This window comes from Hippocampus bargibanti, linkage group LG13 (genome assembly GCF_051943395.1).
Source record: "Hippocampus bargibanti isolate YZ-2025 linkage group LG13, ASM5194339v1, whole genome shotgun sequence".
In the NCBI taxonomy this organism is placed as follows: Eukaryota; Metazoa; Chordata; class Actinopteri; order Syngnathiformes; family Syngnathidae; genus Hippocampus; species Hippocampus bargibanti.
In genome coordinates, this window is record NC_142746.1 from 18892391 (window position 1) to 18919902 (window position 27512).

General features: G+C 38.1%; 1 protein-coding gene and 1 long non-coding RNA gene across 3 annotated transcripts in view; one reads left to right on the forward strand and one right to left on the reverse strand.

The window, feature by feature from the left end:
- The window catches only part of adgra1b (adhesion G protein-coupled receptor A1b), a 102760-nt gene that overhangs the window by 49817 nt on the left and 25431 nt on the right, over positions 1-27512 (reverse strand). Inside the window, exons 7-12 of one of the 2 annotated variants that reach the window (XM_089012116.1) lie at positions 23961-24174; positions 16788-16952; positions 13533-13752; positions 12075-12224; positions 9179-9340; positions 7635-7865 (exon numbers count right to left, since the gene is read on the reverse strand). In XM_089012116.1, coding sequence (XP_088868242.1) covers positions 7635-7865; positions 9179-9340; positions 12075-12224; positions 13533-13752; positions 16788-16952; positions 23961-24174 — 1142 coding nt within the window. The remainder of the gene's footprint in view (positions 1-7634; positions 7866-9178; positions 9341-12074; positions 12225-13532; positions 13753-16787; positions 16953-23960; positions 24175-27512) is intronic. The other variant, XM_089012117.1, reaches the window with a different exon arrangement.
- Positions 15558-27512, forward strand: part of LOC148889632 (uncharacterized) — a 45103-nt gene continuing 33148 nt past the window's right edge. Inside the window, exon 1 of the long non-coding RNA XR_016116907.1 lies at positions 15558-15671. This is a non-coding gene — a long non-coding RNA (uncharacterized LOC148889632). The remainder of the gene's footprint in view (positions 15672-27512) is intronic.

Consider the following 27512-nt stretch of genomic DNA (forward strand, 5'->3'; position numbering starts at 1 on the left):
TGTGTTGCGGCTGCTGGCTCAAATCTGCTGCAACAGGGTCCCCAGATAGAGAATTAACCTGCAGGCCAGCTGATGCATAAACACATCCCGAACTCTCGCAAGATAATACAAAAAAAAAAAAAAAAATCCGCTCGTTCCACCAGCCCTCAAGTGGAAAAATAAGTACATAAAAACACCCACACGGTGCAATTAAAAGGCAGTGAAGTTCTGTGACGCAGAGAAAGGAGGTGAGGATGCACGACTCATTTAGCCTACAAGCTTTTACTAATTACCTGTCAATGGTGAGGAAGGGAGATGTGTGAAATTGAAAATATTGTTTCAAATGGTGACTTTCTACGAGCTGTACAGTCTGAAAAGCGGTACCAAAAATGATACAAACTGACTTAGACTCAATTGCCAATGACTTGTGTGATTTACATGTAATGACTTTGTTTTTCAGCAATTCCTCACAAACGTTAAATTAATTATAGTGGGACAGTAACTGGAGGTTAGGTAGAAGGCAAACAGCAATCAAACTAACTGTTTCCTTCTGTCTCAATTAAAACTAAATTAAAACCAGATTGTTTTGTTCTGATTTCCTAGTGTGTCAAATTATAAAGTACACTATTTTCCACGCTATAAGGTGTGTCATTTTTTTTTTTTTTTTTTTTTGCTGCGGGCCACATTGTAGTTATGGTTTCCTGGTTATGAATTTGGGGAAACAATGTTTTATCCCCTCCACATATTACATATAAAGCGCACAACAAATTAATGAATGAAGTTTTCAAATCTGAAATCAAGAATAATGACTGTTATTGTGTTTTACATCCAAAAATATGACATTTTGGTTAGGATTTTATCAAGCATCATGGAATTTCACAAGTTTGATTTGCTTTCGCGGGCCGAAAAGAAGGATGCGGCGGGCCGGATTTAGCCCCCGGGCCTTGGCTTTGACACCTGTGTATTAAGTGGTCTCAAATGCAGACACTGCTCCTTTATATATGAATCAATAATCTGATTTCTGGGACGTAGTATTTTAAATAATCTGTATACTGCTTTGTGAAAGCTCAACAAATAATAATAATAATCATCATCATCATAATCATAATAATAATAATAATAATAATAATAATAATAATAATAATAATAATAATAATAATAATATAAATAATAATAATATGTAATAATAATAATAATACTAATAAGTAAAAATTATAATAAGAATAGCCATAATAATAATAATAATATTATAATTAATAATATATTATATTAATAATAATATAATAATAATAATATTTTCATTTTAATTGTAATTGTAATTTTAATTGTATTATTAATAATAATAATAATAATAATAATAACAATAATAATAATAATGGTGAATTTCATTCATAAGCTCCTTTCAAAACTCTCAAGGGCACTTTCCAATAAAGCTGTATTGTATTGTATTGTATTGTATTGTATTGTATTGTATTCCTTTAGCGTACCTCCCTCTAGTGGATCCTTAATGTAACACCCACCACCAAGACAGTGTCTATTCTATGAAAACAGTTTTAAAATAGGCAATTAATTGAAAGTGCGCCTTATACTCCAAAGTGCCTTATAGTGTTGAAAATATGGTTTAACAATGTGGTTTAAGAAATATTAATATCCAACCCATGAAAGAACATGTAATCATTATCCCATCTTTCTGATGTCTAAGAACACTCACCTAGTTTTACAGAACTATATGAGAATGTATTTTTTTCCCATTTATTAATTAGAGCAGGGATTTACCAACTTTTTATTTTATTTTATTTTAATGGAGCACTATTTGTTGGTTACTGCTTGTAATGAAGAGCTGTCTGTTTGAAACACACCACTGAAATAACAAATGTGCTCAAATTACCTTTAATCATGTTGATTGATGCGATCAAAACTAATTCCATTCAACTACGTCAAGGAATAGCTCATGGTGTATAATACGCAATCATTATGTATAAATAAATATCAATATGCAAGACCTCTATAAATTTCTGTGAGCGTTCACTTCTAGAACATTCCGGAAATGTCACTTTGCAGTAGCGGTAAAATAGATCAGATTTTAACTCACGTACATGCTATGTCAGGTTTTTTTTTCTGAACTGAAACAATATGGCAGAGTAGAACATACAGTGATACCTTGGCTTACGAACTTAATTGGTTCCCAGAGTGTGTAATGCAAAAAGTGTGTATTCCAAAACATAATTTCCCATAGGAAACCATTAAAATGAAAATAATCTGTTCCCAAGTCCCCATAAAACATAATTTTCTACTTTCTAATTTTCTAAGCCTTAAAACTACATTCATTTAATGTATAATAAATGTGCTATGGTATTATAATTGAAGAAATAAAGTGTGCTGTATAATAACATTGTTTTATTTACCTTTGTGATGGTCGATGGCTTGATGGAATAGAGTGGCCGGTTTCATCAGCATTAAACACTAGATGAGGAACGTAACCTTCTTTTTTTTTGCATCAAGTGTACAGATGGCTTGTGCGGGTTATTTGTGGAGCCTGATTAATGGGATATTTTAACCTTGCAGTCTACATTTGGCTTTTGAACTATCAAAGTTGAAACGAGTCCAAATGTCAGTTTTCTATCCATTTCGTCTCTCTTTCTCTGTCGTCTGCCTCTCTTTAATAGTTAAACCACCTCCCTTCACTGCCGTATTCTTGACCAATCACGTGGCTTTAACTGAAGACTGGGGGCGGGGAATATTGGACAAAAAAAAAAAAACAAGTCCGCTCCCATTTCCTTGTTAGGAGAACGGGCTCGTTCGCGAACGACACATCACTCATTGTAGTGCTCCGTTTGTATCCCGAAAAATAGTTTGTATGCCAAGGTAAAAATTTAACATTCGTAAACTGTAAAGTTCGTAAACCAAAGGGTTCGTAAACCGAAGTATCACTGTATTTAATTCCACGGTAAAGCGCATTTAAACCCGCATGCTATTTTACATGTCACCTTCAGTATATGCATACAATCTGGTGTTGTAATAAAATAGCGCAGCACAGAAAATGTGAGAAGAATATTTCCCCCACGAGAAAGGCTCCTCGAGCTAAGGGTGTGATCCCTGCATGAGATGCATTTATTTGTATCAGGGGCACATCAATAAATGCGCTGCATTCAGACTAAAGAGCCACACTCCTTTGACACTTCAATCAGCCTAAACATGCAATTGAACATCATGCCGTGAATGCCGCATTGCAGATGGATTACAAATGTAGAAATCATGTTCTTTTTTTATTTTTTGGTGCAGTGATGATATGACTCAGAGCAATGTGTTTGTTTTTGCAGAATTGTGGAGTGTAAACTAACATTTTTTTCCAAATATAGTCAAACAACAGGTAAATTGAAAATTTCTCCCCAAAAACTAAGTGTCTCATTTACAGCATCTTAACTCATTCACTGATGCTGATGAAACGGCCACTCCATTCCATCAAGCCATCAATGACCATCACAAAGGTAAATAAAATGGCTTTATTATACAGTCCAGTTTATTTCTTTAATTATAATACCATAGCACATTTATTCTCCATAAAATAAGCTATATTTTGTGTAGTTTTAAGGCTTAGAAAATTAGAAAGTAGAAAATTAAGTTTTATGGGGACTTGGGAACGGATTATTCTCATTTTAATGGTTTCCTATGGGAAATTAATTTTTGAGATACACACTTTTCACCTTACACACTCTGGGAACCAATTAAGTTCATAAGCCAAGGTATCACTGTACTTCAATAATGGTGGAAAACCTTCCTGAGTGGAGACACGTTTATGTTTTCAATGATGGTTATGATTTGCTTTTTCACTTTTCGCAACTTTATGGATTCATGCTCAGTCATATATAGGTTACGGCACAGGTGTCAAAGTCAAGGCCCGCGGGCCAAATCCGGCCCGCCACATCATTTTTTTCGGCCCGCGAAAGCAAATCAAACTTGTTAAATTCCATGACGATTGCTAAAATCTGAGCCAAAAATTCATATTTTTGGATGTCAACCACAATAAAAGTCATTATTCTTGACTTCAGATTTGAAAACGAGTTATTCATTAATTTGCTGTGTGCTCTATATGTAATATTTGAAGGGATTTAAAGATTCTAATGGGTTCCCCAAATTCATAACGGCCCTCGAGAGGAAACCATAACTACAATGTGGCCCGCGGCAAAAAATGACTTTGACACCCCTGGGTTACGGCATTTATATGGCTGCATTGCATAGCAGTGATATGACGGAAGTTATTATGCAAAAGGGCAAAACCACTCATATGCGCCATTGGATTTTTTTTTTCCCTGTAAGGACCGTAAAGACACGTGCCTTTGTTCCACCTCAGGAATAACTTGATATGCAATTTGGTCAAAATGCAATTACCTGGCTATCAGTGCCAAGGGAACCGAATGAAGTGAAATGGTCGCAACTTTGCCCAAGGCATTGTCAACCGAGGTGAAGGTGTGTTTATTCAAGTGAAAATTTCTCAAGCCCCGCAATAAATTTATCTTAAGTAATGGAGAAACGGCTAATGAGCTTGAAGGAAAGCACCGTGCATATCGTATGACTGGAAACATTCAACCTGAATGTTTCATATTTCTTTTACAAAATAATAGCTAAGAATATAATTAATTTTTTTAGCATGATATTGCCATTAAAACAAACATGAGATACAGTGATACCTTGGCTTACGAACTTAATTGGTTCCCAGACAGAGTGTGTAAGGTGAAAAGTGTGTATCCCAAAAATATATTAATATTTGTAAAATGACTTCAAATTACTACTCAGCGCATTTTACAAAGATTCCACCGCATATAGCTATATTTTACGTTTTAAGACTCGCACTGAATATTCAGGAAGTCTTGTTTTCGAGTTGGTGACGATGCCTGACGTCACGTCAGGAACGCCCCTGACCGAGAAAACGACCCACAATGCATTTTGGGTACTTTGTTTGGTCTGAAAACATCGTGTTGATCGCGAAATTAGGAGGAAAACCCATAAATAATGCGATGGAGAATTTTGCGTTGCACCAATACTACCAATTGGGGTAACACCATACGTAAGTTGACACAAATTCCCAGCAGACAAATCAGCCCATTTCCAACGGAGCTTGCGCGCCCTCTTGTGCATTTTTCTGGGCACTACATTAAAGTCCAGACGGCTCGAATTAATACGGAAGAACTTCTTTAATCGAATGCAAACATTTATGCTTTCCTCTTCAGAACTATTTGAATCATATTCATAACTGGATGAGTAGCAAGAAAGCATCTTCTCCGAATCTGAACTCTTTGAAGCAATTGTTTTGATTCTGGAGCAAGGCTAGACGTCCTAGCGTTTTGCACTTGACTAAAAATATCAGCCTGCGTGTTTTGGGTATTTTAGATGCTATAAAACGTTTTTTTCTGATCTCAGTTAGGAAACAAAAAAAATGGTGTCCGTTTTCCTTTAAATTCAATTTTACGTGACTCTGTCATCATTCATTGTCATTAATCCCATTGCTGTGTCTCGCAAGAGTTTAGCAGATTCAAGAATATTCCAGTAGCACTGCAACGTCTCCTTCTATCTCATCTCCTCTTGGAGGTTTTCCACCTACCTATTTTAAAGTCCATTGGTAAACATTAAAGCGGGCACATTGGGAATAATTATGTTGCATTGTCCTGACCAAGTGAGATTTATAATCTTGCACGGACTTTTGCACACTGTTGCACCAATAGCCCTGAGGTAAGATGAAGCAAAGTACTTAAGATGCTGCCAAAGCACAGAGACCTGACCGTCTCAACAGAGAAGATTAAAACAAAAAGTGGAATAAGCCCAGTAGCGCAAACATGTCCGCTGACTATGTCTTTGTACTCCGGCACACAAATGCCAACTTCCTCTCCCACCCATTTTTTTTAATTACTCACTCTGCAGAATGTTTTAAATGGTTCAGACTGCAACAATCACATGAGCTACTGTAAATGTTTTAGTCAGTCTCTGCTATAAAAGGAATGGCAACAAATGTGGTGTCATAAGTACAGAGCAGATTTAAAGTGACAGGCATCCATGTCTGTACACAACGAATATTCTCTAACACCCATCTAACGGTTCCCGTGAACAGCTGTGTCACCTGTCCCCCCCCCCAACCTATTCGCAAGCGGATCTGTCATGTCGTATCTAAACTGAAACGTGTGTCATCTTGTCAGGATCCTTTTCAAAAGGCACGTCGAGGCTTAGCAAGCTAACAATGTATAGATTTTGATACACGATGAAACATTTGGTTTAATTTTAAATTCAATTACTAAATGAAAAATGATGCCCTCTGATAGAGATTAGACAGAATAAGAAGTTTTCATATTTAAAAGTTTCATGCTGTTACAGTGAGACCTCAACTTACAAACACCTTATCTTACAAACTTTTCGTCTTACAAACGTCAAATTTATGAAAATTAAACCTTATAATAAGCACTATTTTCATAATACACACCCACCACGGCTGGCGGAGTGATCTTCGGCGGAAGCACACGACCGAACAGCATTAGAGGTTAAGTTACCAACAGTCCTTATGGAAGGTGACTCTCCTTCCATAAGCCATCAACGACCATCAAAAAGGTAAATAAAACTTTATTTTACAGCACAGTCTATTTCTTGAATTACAGTCCTCATGTAATGCGCCTCTCTTTCCAAACAGCAATTCCCTTTGACCTTTGACCTCCAACGCCATTCCATCAAGCCATAAATGACCATCACAAATGTAAATAAAGTGACAGGAACAGATTATTCCCATTTTAATGGTTTCCTATGGGAATTTTTTTTTTTGAGATACACACTTTTCGCCTTACACACTCTGTCTGGGAACCAATTAAGTTCGTAAATTGAGGTCTCACTGTATATGGTTAGTCAACACTTGTGACTCAATAAACAATTGAAGCACATACAACCTGACACTGACACAGCAAGTTAAACTGTCAGCTTCATCTAGGAGATCTGGCCTTGCACAGAATTTAGGACTTGGGATACTCCTTTATCACCGAAGTTATTTATGACTTGAACATCCTGCACAGGAAGAGCTACAGTACAGTTTATTTCTGTAATTATAATACCATAGCACATTTATTATACATAAAATAAGGTATATTTTGTGTAGTGTAGTAGTAAGGCTTAGAAAATTAGAAAGTAGAAAATTATGTTTTATGGGGACCTGGGAACAGATTATTCTCATTTTAATGTTTTCCTATGGGAAATTAATTTTGGGCATACACACTTCTCGCCTTACACACTCTGTCTGGGAGCTAATTAAGTTTGTAAACCAAGGTATCACTGCATATTGGTTTATGTAGCGCTTTAACAACAGCTGAAGCTAAAACAAAATGCTAACAGGGAAAAAATGGAAATGTTGCCCCCTTTGGAAGGGAAAAAAACCAAGCACCCAAGCAGGAAAAAACAAAACCCTAATTCGGGAAACTCAATTCCCGAATAAATTTGTGAATGGCAGTGAATGAGTTAATTCAAGTCACATTCATGCTGTAAATTAAATACAATGAAAAAAGAAAGTGAAGGAACCCCTCCATTTCCTCACCTTGACGGAGTTTCTTGACCTGCATTTTAATGTTGTAAGCCCAAGAAAGAAAAATAAAGCAAGAGAAGGTTTTCAACTAGTTTGTCAACATTACCATGTTCAGATGACCGGCTGATGAGCCTCGATTTATTGTGTCACATTTAAAGTTGAGGAAAGATTCTCCCATGGTGTCACGTTGTCCTCTCGTATCCTTGTATTTGGGGGTAAGGCTTTCCGGTAAGTGCAACGTAGTAGTCAACGGAGGCTGCTGCAGCGCCGTGCAAGAAAGGCCAAGAAAGTTGGAAGGTCGTATCATAAAGGCCTCCAGAGCTATGTTAGCAGAGACCTAAGGAGGATAGTACAGTAGCATAATTAATAGGTTTAAAATAAAAAAGGGGAATGAGAGTACAGTACAGTGATACCTCAGCTTACGAAAGCTTTAGCTACCGAACTTTTCGCCTCACGAATGTTAAATGCGAGAATATAACCTTGGCATACGAACTACAGTAGTCTCGTTTATTATATCGGTTATATTGATAGTACTGCTTATTACGATACTATTTCTATGAACGCAAGGAGAAAATTACATGCGCGCAGGGTCGGATATATCGATAGTCCTGGTTATATGGATATTTTTTCAGACTCCCGAGAATATCGATATAACGAGACTTTACTGTATTTTTCGTGAAATACACGGAGCGCCACAATGAATGATGTATCGTTCGCGAACGAGCCGGTTCTTTTAGCTCCTAACAAGAAGCTCGAAATGGCAGCTAACTTTTTTTGTCCTCTATTCCAGTCTTCGGTTAAAGCCGCACGTGATTGGTCAAGATCCGTGGTAGAGGAGGAAGGGGACACACACAGCAGGACACACACAGCAGCAGAAACAAACATATATATAAACACACACACACACACACACACGAAAGGGAGACGACAGAGCTTGAAACAAAAAAACAAAAGTAAAAAAAAAAGTGAAATGGTGAGAAAATCGGATTGTTTGGGTTTTGTTTTTTTCTTGCTTGGGTGCCGATAAAGCGCTGTCCAGACCTCTGGAAATGTTTTTTCAGCCATTGCTTTTATTAGTCTCGCAGTGGAGAAATTTACATTTCACAGCAGCAAAGTGATGAAAGGAATGAAAGTAGAAAAACAAAATACAGGAGCTGCTGGAAAGGCAGCAACTCTAGCGGCGCCATCTTGAAGTCAAAAGAACAAAAAAACTAAATAACAAATAATATAACAACACAATGACACAAAGAGTCATTAATTTTTAAACACTTTCTGTCCCCTCTTTGTTACATGAAGATAGAAAACAGTGAAATTTGGACTCATTTCAACTTCATTGATAGTTCAAAGGGTGTAGACTGCAAGGTTAAAATATCACATCAGTCAGGATCCACAAATAAAATAAAGGTATATTGTGTGTAGTTTTAAGACTTATGTAGTTGAAAATTATGTTTTATGGGGACCTGGGAACGGATTATTCTCATTTTAATGGTTTCCTATAGGAAATTCATGTTTGGAATACACAATTTTCACCTTACACACACTTTCTGTGAACCAATTAAGTTAAGGTATCACTGTAATTTGGTGGGGAGTTGGAGAAGATCGGGAGAGTTTCCTGTGTTGGATTTTTGACAGTTTTTTCTTCAATCTTACCTTCGAAATTGCGTGATTGTCTCCAGTCAAAGCCAGGTCAGCAATACGCTCCACACACTGAACAATCCGAGTGCATGCTCTTGCTTCATTCTGAGCCATCCACAGGATATGTTCATCTACTAGCATCATGTTGCTAGCGATCTCTGAAATATAGTCACCCAGCTGCACAGACATAAGAAGACATGCATTGAGATGTATGACTTTATGTACTTAATGTGCATTCACTGCCATTTACAATATTCGGGAATTGAAAATACAGTAAAGTCTTGTTATATCGATATTCAAGGGAGTCCGAAAAAATATCGATATAACCGGGACTATCGATATATCCGACCCTGTTTGCATGTAATTTTCTCCGTGCGTGCATAGAAATAGTATCGATATAACCGGGACTATCGATATATCCGATATCGATATAACGAGACTTTACTGTATGACAATCGAGCGGCATTCCCGAATTAGTTTGGGTTTTGTTTTTTTTTCTTGCTTGGGTGCCGATAAAGCGCTGTCCAGACCTCTGGAAATGTTTTTTTCCCTTCCACAAGGGGGCAGCTATTCCCTTTTTTTCCATGTTAGTGCTTTGTTCCAGTTTCATCTGTTGTTAAAGCGCTATATAAACCAATATGTATGTATTACATTGTATTTTGGACAGCCGCCCTCATTTGAAGCGAAGTGAATCACATTTTGAATGGATTTCGACTTACGACCGTTTGACTTACAACCGTTTTGTCGGACGGAACCCAGTCGTAACTCGGATGTTCATGTAAAATTTGGAGAAAATTCCTTTTATTTTACTTTTTCATCCATAGGTGTATTTTATCTGAAAAATGATGTCAGAAAATGACAAATTGAAAGCTGTGAGGACATTATGACTTGCAGTTTGTTTTTTCACTTTCAGTTTCTTCAAAATCACAATCATTTCTCAATCATAGCCAAATGTTCTTAACTCATTCACTGCAATTCTTGAATTTATTCGGGAATTGAAGATATGACAATCGAGCGCCATTACCGAATTAGTTCGGGTTGTGTTTTTTCTTGCTTCGGTGCCGATAAAGCGCTGGCCAGACCTCTGGAAATATTAAATGGTCTGGAATGGAAAGTGTTGTTAAAGCGCTATATAAACCAATATGTATGCATTGTATTGTATTGTGTACTGCTGCCCCCATTTCAAGCTCAGATAACTCCAGACCCATATAACGTAGGAATTATTTTTTTTTTCCTGATGAAAGAAGAGTGTCTTAGGTTTCTTATGCTGCATTGAATGTTTATATAGTCCTAAAGCTCAATATTCTGTGGGTCCTGGAATTCGAGTGACAATGACAAAAACCCTGGCACTGGAATGGACACATTTTTGCACGTCTAGCAGGGAATGAATTAAACATAAAAAAAAAGCTTGAAAGACGTCGATTGAACATTTACATCAATCGGTTGAACAATTGACACATTTATAATTTGGAATCACAATTGTGAAGGGATAATTGACTTCATTCATTATAAAAAAAGATTTAATTTAGATTAGTGGCTCAAAAGGGGAATAATTGCTTCCCTGGGATGTCAGCTCGCTATTTACTGACTGTACTTTTCATTGTTGCTTCATTTGACTATCTCTCATTAAATGAATACTGTACGCGTGGCCCACCGCCTCGTCTTAGGAGGTATATACTTCAAAGATTCCCCCGAATAATTGCTTCTCCCTTGTGACCCATTTGGGCTAATTGGACACGTGAGAGTTAAGCTCAGCACTACCTGACATTCAATGCGATTGGGGGGCGGGGGGAGAACCTTTGATTTCTTCTGGCCAAAGACGCGAGGGAAGTTTACTCTGAGCAACACTGATGGCATCTTGGTGGAGAGGAAATGGAGAAGGGAGACGACTTTATATTTTCGGTGGTTAATTAAAGTAGAAACAACCAGTTGGAATGACGGTTCTATCAATTGACTGATGTGTCTGCCCGAATATCTTTTTCTATTTGCTCAATCATGTCTCGGAACAGAAAAAAAAAGACATTGTTGTGGTTGTATGGAGAAGCAAAGCTGATTGTTTCTTACAAAATGACAAATCTCAGCTTCAAGACAGATGAGGACAATTCCCTATTCTCACAAAAAGATGCGAATTAAAGGACAACCGACGTCACTTTTTTGTTTCTTAACTGACATCAGAAAAACGTTTTATAGCATCCAGTTATGAGTATGATTCAAATAGTTCTGAAGAGGAAAGCATACATGTGTGCAATCGATTAAAGAATTTATTCCGTGCAATTATGTGGCAACATTGAGGGGAAAAAAGAGGCACAAAATGGCGATCTCCTATGGCCACCTCCGTTTCCACAGGCTGATAAATTCCTTATATGGAGCTTGGACGCCGTCTTCTGGCGGCTTTTGGGTGCAACACCAGGTTGTCAGACCAAACAAGTACAGCAAAATACATTGACGTGATGGAAGGGCCGCTACAATAAGTCTTTTTTTTTTTCGGTCAGGGGCGTTCCTTTAGCGACGTCACGTATGGACTTGTGACCAACTGCCAAAAAACAAGACTTCCTGAATATTCAGCGCAAGTCTTAAAACGTAAAATATAGCTATATGGGTGGAATCTTATTAAAATACGCTCAGTAGAAGTCATTTGGAGCCATTTTACAAATCATGGACACAACTTGTCCGGAGACGTCGGTTGTCCTTTAAATTTCAGCTAATGAACCAAACAACAGCTAGGAATACCCACGGACAGTTTTTGGACTGGATTGGATTAGCTTTTATTCGCCTCGCAGTGGAGAAATTTACATTTCACAGCAGCAAAGTGATCAAAGTAAGAGGAAAGAAAAGGAAGAAGTAGAAAAAAACAAAACATAGAAGCTGCTCTAATGGCAGCCACTCTCGCCATGTTTACGTTCACACTTACTTCCTTGCGCTTCTTGACCAGCCTGGTCAGTCTCTCGACGAGATGCGTCACAAAGATGACATCCATCACATCAGTAAAGTGAGCCGCCCTGCTGGTAAAGGCCACTAATTGCTGACCCAAAGGCTCAGCGTTGGTGGTGTTGATGGTTATCTGTTGTAAAATGGAACAGATTTGGAAGTCGGTTATGAAAAAAATATGTCCTGGTTCTGATAATACTTGTTCCACATTAAAAATGCTTATATTTTTTTTCTATCCAGCCTTAATTATAATATTTTAACTCATTCATTGCCAGATGTGCAAAAAAATTGTCCACTCCAGTGCCAGGGTTTTTGTCATGATCACTTGAATTCCAGGACCCACAGAATATTGAGTTTTAGGACTACATAAACATTCAGCGTAAGAAACCTTAGACTCTCTACTTTCATCAAAGAAAAAGAGTTGTGAAGTAGTTCCCATGGTAACGAATGATACTTTTTTAAAAAAATCTCATGTTTTCGGCTTCCAGGTCATGCTTGTGCATCTTGTGCAGACATCTCAACAAAACAAATGTGAAAACAAAAACTCATTATAACAAAGAAGAAATGTCCGGTATCGAGAATTACGAGAGTGAAGCTAGTTTCCACGCATATTTTTGTTCTTAAACTTTTTATAGATTTTTTTTAAACAGTTAGAAAAAGGGAAAACACTGTACATTGAACATCATCTGTTCCGGACCTCAAAATAGAACATACATCACATAACATCACATCACATATCTGGCTATCGATCTAGCTAGCTAGCTAAATAGCTATCTAGCTACCTACCTAGATAGCTATCTGGCTACCTATCTAGATATCTATTAGATGTCTAGCTGGCTATCTAGCTAGCTATTAGCAATCTGCCTGGCTAGATATTAGCTAGCTTTCTATCTATTTGAGTTACTTCCGGGTTGAGTGAACACTAGCGTGTGTGACTGCCGCTGCTAACCCACAGAAAAATCTATCCTGTGACTGTAAAGTGACCTTGAGAGTTTTGAAAGGCGCTTATAAATGAAATGTATTATTATTATTATTATTATTATTATTATTATTATTATTATTATTATGAATTCCTAAATTATATGGGTCTGGAGTTATATGAGCTTCAAATGTGGGCGGCTATCCAAAATACAATGCAATACATACATATTGGTTTATATAGCGCTTTAACAACAGTTGAAGCTGGAACAAAGCGCTAACATGGAAAAGAGGGAAATTCTGTCCCCTTGTGTAAAAGAAAAACATTGTCAGAGGCCATGGACAGCGCTTTATCAGCACCCAAACAAGAAAAAAATAAAACCCGATCAAATTCGAGAATGGCGCTCTGTCATATTTTCAATTCCCACATAACTTTGTGAATGACAGTGAATGAGTTAAAAATGATTAAGCACAATTTTCAATGTCATGATGGTCAATCGCTTTACTTTTTTTTTATTGATACCTGGGTGAGCTCATGTAAGACACGCGTGAATTCACTGGCGTAAGGACACTGAGTGTAATCTTCTTCATCCCATCGTCCGGTCCGGTCACAGCGCCTCCATGCCTTCTTCTCCTTCTGGCTGGAAAACTGTGGAACGTTGCCCAGTGGGTGAGGGGCAGAACCGAAGGTGGAGGGAGCGCAAGGTAAGAAAACCAAGATGCTCGCTAGAGTTTTTGGCCACCTGCAATTCAAACAACAGGATCTTTTTCCATTATATCATAAGTCCTGACTTCATCAGGCTGTGATCTTCAATCCTAGACTCGTTTCAACTTTGATAGTTCAAAGGCAGAGTGTAGACTGCAAGGTTAAAATTCCCATCAATCAGGCTCCACAAATGACCCGCACAAGCGAGCTGTACACTTGATGCAAAAAGCTATCAACCCAGCTAAACAGTACATGATTGATGAGCAACAAGGTCAAATTATCGCAGAGAAAGCACCTACAAGGGGTGAAAGAAGAAGGCTACGTTCCCCATCAAGTGTTTAATGCTGATGAAACCGGCCACTCCATTACATCAAGCCATCAACGACCATCACAAAGGTAAGTAAAACGACTCTATTATACATGACAGTTTATTTATTTACTTATAATACCATAGCACATTTGTTATACATAAAATAAGGTATATTTTGCGTAGTTTTAAGGTTTAGAAAATTAGAAAGTAGAAAATTATGTTTTATGGGGACGTTGGAACGGATTATTCTCATTTTAATGGTTTCCTATTGGAAATTAATTTTGGGGATACACACTTTTCACCTTACACACTCTGTCTGGGACCCAATTAAGTTCGTAAGCCAAGGTCTCACTGTATTTATCTAATAACCGTCCAGTTCCCATTGGAACAACCCATTCCACCTTTTCCCATCAAAACTGTAGACACCCAACGTCTGTATACTGTATATAAGCACCGTGGCATGCAGGGATGAATGTGAAGGAAGCCTTTTCACTTGTGGTTTATGAGTATAGTGAGACCTCAACTTACAAACACCTTAACTTACAAACTTTTCGTCTTACAAATGTCAAATTTATGAAGATTAAACCTTATAATAAGCACTATTTTCATAATACACACCCACCACGGCTGGCGGAGTGATCTTCGGCGGAAGCACACGACCGAACAGCACCACAGGTTAAGTTACCAACAGTCCTTATGGAAGGTGACTCTCCTTCCATAAGCCATCAACGACCATCAAAAAGGTAAATAAAACTTTATTTTACAGCACAGTTTATTTCTTTAATCACAGTCATCATGTAATGCGCCTCTCTTTCCAAACAGCAATTCCCTTTTACCTTCGACCTCCAACGCCATTCCATCAAGCCATAAATGACCATCACAAATGTAAATAAAGTGACTTTATGATACAATGCAGTGTATTTCTTTCATTACAATACAATAGCACATGTATTATACATAGAATAAGGTATGTTGTGTGTAGTTTTAAGGCTTATTTAGTTGAAAAGTATATTTTATGGAAACCCGGGAACGAATTATTCCCATTTTAATGGTTTCCTATGGGAAAATGTTTTTTTGAGATACACACTTTTCGCCTTACACACTCTGTCTGGGAACCAATTAAGTTCGTAAGTTGAGGTCTCACTGTAGTTGATTTTGAACAAAAGATGAAGGCATCATAGTGCATATTTAATAGAAGAAATGTAAAAGGCTAGGGGAGCAGGGGTGGTCCCTAGACTGATAAATACTGTATATGGAAATGGATATTTCTGCTGAGACAAAGACAAATATAGTTTTCCTTTGTTGTCTTTAAAGTACCGTGTTGAAAAGATTGCAATTGGGGTCAGGATGAGTTGGAATCCCATTGATTCCCATCACTTGACAAAACCAACAAGACACCAAAACCATACTGCAGAACTTTGTCATCTGCTCCGGGAGGGGTGACCAGGCATGCCCATGCTCTGACTTGGACTACCTAATAATAAATGGTATTAAAATGGTCCCAAAGTAAAAGAGGGGCTCATTTTCCAGTCCATTACGCCAGTGCGCCAAGAGAGGCTGAGTCTGCGTGCTTATTCAGTGGAGGAGGGCGACGAACTACAAAGGATGACAGCCGCACGCTCACATGAAAAGCAAGGATGTTCAGGGTGAGTATAGGGGGAGGGGACTGTTCTGATGATAGCTAAGAGAATCAGGGTGATTTTTTTTCAGGAAAAACTCTTAAAACGTAACAAGTCCTCCTGTGTTTATAGCAGTGTGGTCGAGGTCAACCACATGAGACTGATGACTACTTGGGGGAGTTCCTCCCCGACACGGATACATGCATTAAATATATGATTGTACTATATTTCAGACATGCTTATTTATAGACTATAACATTGGTTCTCAACAGAAACCCAATTTTTTCCTCTAGTAACGCAGTCAGAATGGACGGAAAAGAAAATTTAAAGTACAGTACATGAAACCGGCCACATGAATGTACATGAAACCGGCCACTCCATTCCATCAAGTCATCAACGACCATCACAAAGGTAAATAAAATGACTTTATTATATAGTACAGTTTATTTCTTTAATTATAATATTTATTTACATTTATTATACATAAAATAAGGTATATTTTGTGTACTTTTAAGGCTTAGAAAATTAGAAAATTATGTTTTATGGGGACCTGGGAACGGACTATTCTCATTTTAATGGTTTCCTATGGGAAATTAATTTTTGGGATACACACTTTTTGCCTTGCACACTCTGTCTGGGAACCAATTAAGTTCATAAGTCAAGGTATCACTGTATTGTCTAAAATAACCTTTGAAATGGACGTGTACCCTATTTTAACTACCAATGGTCAAAGTGACTTTCAGAGCATGTAATTCAAGTTATTCATGTTATTTCAGAGCAAATTATTCAATGCTAGCGGTTTTTCCTAAATTGAGAAATTCATTTTTGAAGAACTACAGAAAATGGAGTTCTATATACACGTGGAACCTACCAAAAGAAAGTCTTTACCCTGTTAATTCGGCATTCCTACCCTTGACTTGAACTGTATACAGTCGCAGTAGCCTAGAGCAAGACATTGAATGTTTCAAAACCCGAACCCAAACACACACAACCTGGCATTCTTTTAAAGAAATGAACTCAAACTATATTGATGGCTTGAAAGAAAGGCTGTTCATGAGATTCTGTTCCGAATTTTAATTTTATAAATCAATGTGCAACTGTACAAATGCAAATCGTAGACAGATCAGTCGAGAGTTGACTCACCTAAACTCCCCTTTGTTATTGATGACTCGGTCAGCAGGGCAGTATGGCGCCGACATTTCCAGTACAACTATCTCCATCTGTCGAGAACTGTTGCCTCGGGAACTAGTCACTTGACACTCCCAAGTGCCAGCAAGGCCTACATCGATGTTGGCGAGGATGACCTCACTGGTAGCGGAGCAAAAAAACAGGAATCATGAAAGGTGTTTTTTGTTTGTATGTTTGTTTGTTTTAGGCATATTTTAAATACCGTATTTTCCGGACTATAAGGCGCATGGTCATCGTTTGAAAATAATTGAAGGCTAGCCAGCCATCTAGTAATCTAGCCATCCAAAAAGCTAGCCATCTAGTAATCTCCTGTGCAGCTCCTGTGTAACTTTGCTGCTGTGAAATGTAAATTTCTCCACTGCGAGAATAGTAAAGGCAAATCCAATCCAATCCAATCATATCTAGCCATCTATAAAGCTAGCCACCTAGCAATCTAGCTATCTGCAAAGCTAGCCGTCTAGCAATCTAGCCATCTGCAAAGCTAGCCGTCTAGTAATCTAGCTATCTGCAAAACTAGCCGTCTAGCGATCTAGCTATCTATAAAGCTAGCCATGTAGCGATCTAGCTATCTATAAAGCTAGCCGTCTAGCGATCAAGCTATCTATAAAGCTAGCCGTCTAGCAATCTAGCTATCTATAAAGCTAGCCATCTAGCCGTCTAGCTATCTATAAAGCTAGCCGTCTAGCAATCTAGCTATCTATAAAGCTAGCCGTCTAGCGATCTAGCTATCTATAAAGCTAGCCGTCTAGCAATCTAGCTATCTATAAAGCTAGCCGTCTAGCGATCTAGTTATCTATAAAGCTAGCCGACTAGCCGTCTAGCTATCTATAAAGCTAGCCGTCTAGCAATCTAGCTATCTATAAAGCTAGCCATCTAGCGATCTAGCTATCTATAAAGCTAGCCGTCTAGCGATCAAGCTATCTATAAAGCTAGCCGTCTAGCGATCTAGCTATCTGCAAAACTAGCCGTCTAGCGATCTAGCTATCTATAAAGCTAGCCGTCTAGCAATCTAGCTATCTATAAAGCTAGCCGTCTAGCAATCTAGCTATCTCAGTAGGTTTCATGCATATATAGCTAGCTAGCTAGATCTTCTTATTTTAGCCAACCCTTCCTCCACGTCACTGCTGCATCCTCCCAAAGCACACAATCACAATATGATTTTTCCTATATTATGAGAAAAAAAAGGTCACCGACTACCACAAGATAATAAAACATGAAGAAATCACTCATTTGTGAAAAAGCACAAGGAAAAGGCACATTCATCAACCACTGACCTACATGCACAACAACACAGTACCATTAGAGAAAAAAAAGACCCTTTGGACTCAAAAGGAACATTCATGCTTGCAGGTTAAGGAATTGATTTTATCGTGTTTCTTTTTAGACAACAAACTTTTGTCCTTCTTTCCAGTGTTTTTTTTAAAGGGTGATCCCATTTTCAGGGAAGCCTACATATACTTCGTCACTACGGGCATTGGAACCAAGACTACCGCTCTTGAACATAGTTTTTTTGTTTCAATCATAATGTTTACCTCTTTTAGTCATAATGAAGAGATAACAGCACATGCTAAACAAGTTTCTCAAGTGACAAAATGGACATTTGGAGCACATTTTGAAAACGCAATAAAAATTGATCAGCTGAATTAATGAGCTCACGTTGGCTGCTTGACAAGTATGTAGCTCATGTATGAAAATAAATAAAATACAAAATGGACAGCCCTACAATAGGACATTTTTTTCCCTCGCGGTAAACAGTTAATAGTGTTAAATAAATGAAATCGAATGCAGCAAATTAATAAATGTGATTGACTGCTTTGCACATCTGCCTCACAATGTATTCATAAATATTGTTTATTAATCCATTTTGCTGCAGTTTGAATTAAAACGGAGCCTTGATACCTTAGAATATATATATATATATATATATATAATATCTAAAATACCCAAAACATGCAGTATGATATTTTTAGTCAAATGCAAAACACCAATAAAAATGACTTAAAGTGTCCAAAATCTGCAAAAAAATGAACACGGAAGTGGCCAGTTTCAGAAGGTCCCGCCCCCTTGTTCGTGGTGTCACCCCAAGACGTCTTGCCTTGCTGGAGAATCAAAACAATGGCTTCAGATTCGGAGAATATGCTTTCTTGTTACTCATCCAGTTATGAATATGATTCAAATAGTTCTGAAGAGGAAAGCATACATGTTTGCAATCAATTAAAGAATTTATTCAGTGCCATTTTGAGGCATCAGGGGTGGGAAATGTTGCACCAAAAAGAGGCAGAAAATGGCGACAAAGCACCGCGTCAGGAATTAATCAGCCCGTTTCCACATGCTGATTAATTCCTTAGACGGAGCTTTGTCGCCCTCTTCTGGCTCTTTTTGGTGCAACATGACGTTTTCAGACCAAACAAGTACAGCAAAATGCATTGACGTGATGGAAGGACTGTTACAATGTGTCCTTCGGTCAGGGGCGTTCCTTCAGTGACGTACCGTGAGGACTCGTCTCCTACTCAAAAACAAGACTTCCTGAATATTCAGTGCGAGTCTTAAAACGTAAAATATAGGTATATGCGGTGGAATCTTCGTAAAATATGCTCAGTAGAAGTCATTTGAAGACATTTTACAAATTATGGACACAACTTTTCCGGCGACGTCGGTTGTCCTTTAAACTATGAAGACAAAACAGAAACCTATAAAAAAAATGGTCCACAAGATGAAAGAAAGTACTTTTTTTTACACTGCTAATATTTACAGGCAAGTTATAGAGTAACAGACTGAAAAGCAGAGAAGGCAATAAGAAAAAATCTCAACAATGTTCTTCCTTATTTTGTCCGATGATGCTGATTAAAAATGGAAGGGATTAGGAAGGGATCCATTCAAAGGCTCTGCCGTAGCTTTGAACAGCACTGTAAAATGCTTGATTAATGAAACATGAATCACAGTATGGCCCCACCGCTACCGCTCATAGAGTTAATACTGGAAGTTTGGCCAAACACCATTACTCAGCAGGCATCAGGCCCACATGGCAGAACCATCAGGCCTCAGGGGGTCTGAGGCTGTTATGCTCACTGCGACAAATGTAAACAGATCATTTTAACGCAGCTGCAGCGGCAAATGATACACTGTACTGTAATTACACGGCGCTTTGTGAGGAGGGAACTGAAGGCACCCAAACAATGACTCAACTGTAAACATCACACTTTAGCTTGAATTTGTATCGCCATTCGAGTACCTGATACAGTGATACCTTGGCTTACAAACTTAATTGGATCCCAGACACAGTGTGTAAGGTGAAAAGTGTGTATCCTAAAAATTAATTTCCCATGGGAAACCATTAAAATGAGAATAATCCGTTTCCTGGTCCCCATAAAACATAATTTTCTACTTTCTAATTTTATAAGCTTTAAAACTACACAATATATACCTTATTTTATGTATAATAAATGTGATATGGTATTATAATTAAAGAAATAAACTGTACTATATAATAAAGTCGTTTTATTTACCTTTGTGATGGTTGTTGATGGCTTGATGGAATGGAGTGGCCGGTTTCATCAGCATTAAACACTTGATCAGGAACGTAATGTTCTTCTTTCACCATTGTGAGGAATGATCCCTTTTAGGTGCTTTCTCTGCGATAATTTTATCTAGTTCCTCATCAATTGTGTTCTGTTTAGCTGGCGATGACTGAGAGCTTACACAGACGTCTGTTGGGTTGGTAGCTTTTTGCATCAAGTGTACTTGTGCAGGTTATTTGTGGAGCCTGATTGATGGGAATTTTAACCTTGCAGTCTACACTCTACCTATGACCTACCAAAGTTGAAACGAGTCAACATTTTACTGTTTTCTATCCATTTTCTCTCTATCTCTCTCTCCGTCGTCTGCATGTCTCTTTCATGTTTAAACCATCTCCCCTCACTGCTGCGTTCTTGACCAATCACTTGGCTTTAACCGAAGACTGGGGGCGGGGAATAGAGGACAAAAAAAATGTCGCTGCCATTTAGTTTTTTGGAGAATGGCTTCACTCTCTCTCTGTCTGTAACCCCAACCCCATCACTGCTGCGTGGTTGACCAATCACGTGCCTTTAACCGACCTACTGGGGGCGGAGAATAGAGGACCAAAACCAACCGGCTGCCATTTTCTTTTAGGAGAACGGGCTCGTTCGCGAACGACATCACTCATTGTGGCAGCTCTGTGTGTATCCCAAAAAATAGTTTGTATGCCAAGGTAAAATGTTCATAAATTTAACGTTCGTAAACCAAAAAGTTCGTAAGCCTCGGGGTTTGTAAACCGAGGTATCACTGTACTTCCATCTTTGCCGTGGCTTAGCTAAACGCAGGATGAGTGAGATCTAACACATCGCCTGAAACATGTTGATTTCACCTTCAAAGAGGTCACTTCACTGCGACGTGGGCATCTCTGCTTGCACGGTGTGACAAATCCAGACATAGGCCTTAAGCCACGTACTAAATCTTGTGTATTTAGTCTTTCTCATCTGATGGGACACGCGGTGGCGAAGCTTAATGACTCAGAGGACATTGATCCAAGGTGACAAACCTCAACTAGGGGCTGCTGTGACTCATCACTCTTTGTTCAGTGATGTTAAACAAGCGAGGAAAACGACTATGTGTTGAAGAACAAGCATTTTTAATGGAAGTGTTTCTTTTTCGACTGAATGAAGAAATGAAGTCAGTCTTCTCGTCTTCTCGCAACAATTCAAGAAGGATACTGCATGGGCAAATTGATGGAAATGTATTTTCCGGTGATTAAGGCGCACTGGGTTATAAGGTGCACCCCCAATGAATGGTGTATTTTCAAACGTTTTCCATAGATAAGGCACACCGGACAATAAGGTGCACTTTATAGTCCGCATCGGAGTATAAGGTGCACTGAAGTATAAAGCGCACCCCCAATGAATGTAGTTTATTTCTTATATATTCTTATAATACCACAGCACATTTATTATACACAAAATATGGTATATTTTGTGTAGTTTTAAGGCTTAGAAAATAAGAAAGTAGAAATATATGTTTTATGGGGACCTGGGAACGGATTATTCTCATTTTAATGGTATCCTATGGGAAATTAATTTTTGGGATACACACTTTTCACCTTACACACTCTGTCTGTGAACCAATTAAGTTCGTAAGCCAAGGAATCATTGTATTTTGGACAGCTGCCCTCATTTCAAGCTCATACAACTCCAGACCAATATCATTTAGCAAGAGACAGTTTTCGCCTTACACACTGTCTGGGAACCAATTAAGTTCGTAAGCCAAGGTATCAGTGTACTCCGCTGTGCCTTATGTACCGGAAAATATGGTATTTTAAAATGTTTTCTATCTAAACAATTCCAATCCAATTCAATAAAAAGTGCACAGGATAGGGCGCATGGTAGGCTTTTGAAAAAATTGAAAGCTTGAGAATTTCAAGTTCAGAAGGTTGATATTTACATCCTTAAAAAACACAGTCACACCTTTGTAACACATTATGACAGTACACACCTACTTTACCTTCCTTCTATATCTCTCAATCATCTAAAGTAGCGGGGATTTAACTTTAGTTATTGGTGCCCTTGATAAGGATCTAAAAGGACAGGCAAGAATTGACTTGGAATGAAGCCAACATCCCAGAGTTATCTGCAACCCCTCCAGAGAGAGGTTGTTCTTGCAGCCCATCCCACATCTCTCGGTGATCGCACCCCAATCGTAACAGATGTTGAAACATAATTGTTGCGACCAAGTTAAAGGACAACCGACGTCTTTGGACAAGTTTTGTCCATAATTTGTAAAATGGCTTCAAATGACTTCTACTGAGTGTATTTTACAAAGATTCCACCGCATATAGCTATATTTTACGTTTTAAGACTCGCGCTGAATATTTCGGAAGTCTTATTTTTGAGTTGGTGACGAGTCCTCACGTTACGTCACTGAAGGAACGCCCCTGACCGAAAAAAGGACACATTGTAGCAGTCCTTCCATCACGTCAATGCATTTTGCTGTACTTTGGTCTGAAAACTTCGTGTTGCACCAAAAAGAGGCAGAAGAGGGCGACAAAGCTCCGTGTAAGGAATTAATCAGTCTCACGTAAATCCGCTTCAATTTTAAGTCGTGACAACTGCAACTTGTAACTTCTGTCAGCAGCCACCGACTCCATTCCCTCCCATAGAGGTAGTGCGTACCCCCAGTGTTTACTGTAGTGCCTTATAATGTGGTGTGTCTTATATTTGGAAAACATTTATATATTTATATGTTATATTTGGAAAACGTTTTTCATTCATTGAAGGTGCACTTTATAGTCCAGTGCGCCTTATGCAGTCAAACCTCGGTTTTTGAACGTCTCGGTTCTCATCCCATTCGGTTTTCAACCAAAAATGTCATATTTTGTATGCCCTTTTGTATACCCGAAATTTGGTTCTCAACCAAACTGAGTGCATCTGAATGCATCACTCGACTACCCTCCACTTCCTTATACGTCACTTCCTTATATGTCACGTCTTCCTCATTGTCTCATTGTGACCGACGCATTAATATTGTTGTTTTATTTTTGGTTATATATATTTGGTTAAGATCTCCTGAATAGTATGATTTGAAAGCAAGCAGAGGATGGTTTGAGAAGTTAATGTGCCCTGTGTTTGCCCAAAGACAGCTGGGATAGGTGCCAACACGCCCCGTGGCAGAAAGATTTTTATGTACAGATGTTAATGTTTGTTAAAAATTGGTGAAAATAAGATTGTTTTTATAGAATTTTACACATGACCTGCCCTATTAATAAGTTTTTATCCGGTTTATGCGATGAAAGTTAAAAAGTTGTTTTCTAGACTTTGAACGGATTAAGATTTTTTACATTGATTTTAATGGAAAGTGCTGTTTCGGTTTTTGAACAAATCGGTTTTCCAACAGGTTTCTGAAACAGATTATGGTCGAAAAACGAGGTATCACTGTATATGGAAAAAGTTTGAAAATACACTATTCATTGGGGGGGCCTTATACTCCGTTGCGCCTTATACACCAGAAAATACAGTATTGGTTCATTAGAAAGCCAGCGGAATCAATATAGATGTACAATGACATGCTATCATCTCCATTTTCTCCTTTTATGAAATAATTTGCTGTGTTTTTTTGTACCTGGAAAGCAGACAACAGTCATGAAGCAAGGTTCCTTCTACATAAACACCTCGCTCCTCTTGCGTAGTCACGCTGTGGCCATTGTGATGCCACCGCAGCTCAACTGAAGGGTCCAAATATGTGACAGTGCACTGAAGAGGCAGACGGTCTCCCTGGAAAACCAGCTGCCTCTTGGAATGGATCAAATGAAAGAAAGGAATGTCCAGAGCTCCATCTAAAACAATGTCGAGAGAATAAAACACGGTCAGCATATTAAGCATCTCTTCCCTCATTGCTGACATATTAAGGCGGTGTAGGTGCTCAAGGGATACGTTCTGCATCCCTGTGATGAAATCAAAATGGAGAAAAACTATCTTGACTGCAGACTTAACGTCTACAAACGCAGCATCACAATAATAATTGCATCACAATCTATTTCCTATCTATTAGCTATCTAGCTTTTTGCTATGTCCTTGAGAGTTTTGATAGGAGCTTATAAATACAATGTATTATTATTATCTATCTAGGTAGCTAGCTATTAGCGATCTAGCTAGCGAGGTAAGTCCTTGAGAGTTTTGATTGGCGCTTATAAATAAAATGTATTATTATTAGCTATCTAGTTAGCTAGGTATTTGCTATCTAGCTAGCTATTAGCTGTGTCCTTGAGAGTTTTGATAGGTGCTCATAAATACAATGTATTATTATTATTAGCTATCTAGTTAGCTAGCTATTAGCTATCTAGCTAGCTATTAGCTATGTCCTTGAGAGTTTTGATAGGCGCTTATAAATACAATGTAATATTATTATTATTATTATTATTATTATTATTATTAGCTATCCGTTTTGCTAGCTATTAGCTATCTAGCTAGATAGCTAGCTATTAGCTATGTCCTTGAGAGTTTTGACATGTGCTTATCAAAACAATGTATTATTATTAATATTATTATTATTATTATTATTATCATTATATTATTATTATTAGCGAGCTAGCTAGCTAGCGAACTATTAGCTATGTCCTTGACAGTTTTGACAGGCGGTTATAAATACAATGTATTATTATTATTATTATTATTATTATTAGCTATCTATTACCTAGCAAGCTTTCTATCCATTTGAGTTACTTCTGGGTGTGGCTGCCGCTGCTCACCCACAGAAAAACTTATCCTGTGACTGTAAAGTGACCTTGAGAGTTTTGAAAGACGCTTATAAATGAAATGTATAATAATAAGAATAAGAAGAAGAATTTTATTATTATGATCATTATTATTATTTAATAATAGTAATTATTATTATGTAATAATAATAGTATTATTATTATTATTGTTAATATCATTATTATTATTATCACTATTATGATCATTATTATCACGATTATTATTATTATTATTATTATTATTATTATTATTACTCCAATCCATTCTTACTGAATAACATCCATAGACCAATAAATAGCAGAAAGGCCCACAAAATAGCATTGTACAAAACACATTGGCCAAGGTCATAGTCATCCCACGTCGGTCCCAAATGTTGTTGCTGTTGCTGCAAGAGAGGAGAAGAGCAGCTGTAAAGTAGAACAGCCTCGAGCCCGCCTCTGGACTCTCCTTGACACCGTGCATGTACATCACAAAGGAAGGCTGTTGCAATACCACTTATTGGATTATTTATAGTACCTTGGGAATGTACTCCTTTTTTTTTCCTCTTTTGTCAGCATGTATGATCATCATAGCAAAAGATGTCAAACTGCGCACTCGCATATCCGATTTTCACCCAAACGCCTCAGTAATCTGCACAGATCGTATGCATGATATTGAACGCGAATACGCTAGAGGAAAGTGGTGTTTTGAGACTATTGTCCGTCCATTTTTATTCATGGGGTGCTTGCTGGATTAGCCTTATGCCTTGCCAGCAAATCGAAGCACCTTGGGAATTATTTCAGAGGGTGTTCAATACAGGGAAAGACGTTTTTTTGGACATCCTCCAAAGACTAACGCAGTCTTTGACTCCACGTGCATGCAATCAATTGTGTGCTGGTTGTTCTCACATTGGAATATATAACGTTAGTTAACTCATTCACTGCCATTCCCGATTGTATTCGGGTATTGAAAATATGACGTGGAGCACCATTCCCGAATTTGTTCGGGTTTTGTTTTTTCTAGCGGGAGGTGGTGCTGGTCAGACCTCTGGCAATGTTTTTTTTCCTTCAACAAGGGGGACAATTTGCCTTTTGTACAGCGACCCCCATTTCAAGATCATATTACTCCAGACCCATATAATGTAGGAATTAACTCTTTTTTTCTGATGAAAGAAGAGAGTCTAAGGTTTCTTACGCTGCATTGAATGTTTATGTAGTCCTAAAATTCAATATTCCCCGCCCTCAGTCTTCGGTTAAAGCCACGTGATTGGTCAAGAACGCAGCAGTGAGGTGGGGGAGGGTTAAACATTAAAGAGAGAGGCAGACGACAGAGAGAGTGACAAAATGGATTTCAACTTTGATAGTTCAAAAGCGTGACTGCAAGGTTAAAATTCCCATCAATCAGGCTCCACAAATCTGTACACTTGATGCAAAGGTAAATAAAATGACTATTATACAGTACAGTTTATTTCTTTAATTATAATACGTCTGTGTAAGCTCTCAGTCGTACAGGAGTGGTCCATCGATGAGAAGGTTTCTTCAGCCATCATCTGTACAAATTTGAAGGTTTCGGACGTTTCGCCTCCGATCCAAGAGGCTTCGTCAGCGAACTATAGTCTGACTGGTCGTATCGGCCCTATTTATATATCCCTAATATCCAGCCATGGCGGCGCCGGACACAGCTATGATAGGTCCCTACTCTCAGGTTGGGGGGAGCAGAGTACCAGTCCCTGTGGCCCCACTGATTGTTCCTACTGATTGTTTAATTATAATACCATTGCACATTTATTATACATAAAATAAGGTCTATTTTGTGTAGTTTTAAGACTTAGAAAATTTGAAAGTAGAAAATTATGGGGACCTGGGAACAGATTATTCTCATTTTAATGGTTTCCTATGGGAATTTAATTTTTGGGATACACACTTTTCGCCTTACACACTGTCTGGGAACCAATTAAGTTCGTAAGGCAAGGTATCACTGTATATTATGATTATCAATCCTAAATACTTTTCAACAATGTTTTTTTTTTTGCGATTAGTTGCCGTATTGTGTTTCAAGTTGTGAAAAATGGGGCATGCAACTTTACGGCTGGTCAGGCAACTTTTCAGAGTTGTCTGCGCTGGCGTCCGCTAACTTTTGGTCATGAGTTTCAGACGCTGCTAAGACTCACATTTGCACCTTCCGGTTCATTTGCTGTACGAGAGGCAGCAAACCCTGAAAATTTTGTGCAGTGTTTTTGCTATGACTGTACTCTTCTGCAAAGATATGTGTTCGTCCTTAAATCTGCTCGACCTACTCACTAAATTTATAGTCTCATCACGGAATGCACCTGAAATCCTCCCCAGTGTGTTAGACCACGACCTCTATTGATCTTATGCTTAGAATCTGTTCAAATGTTGTTAGAAGGAATACTTTTTGTGCTGTCTTTTATACCCGCCAC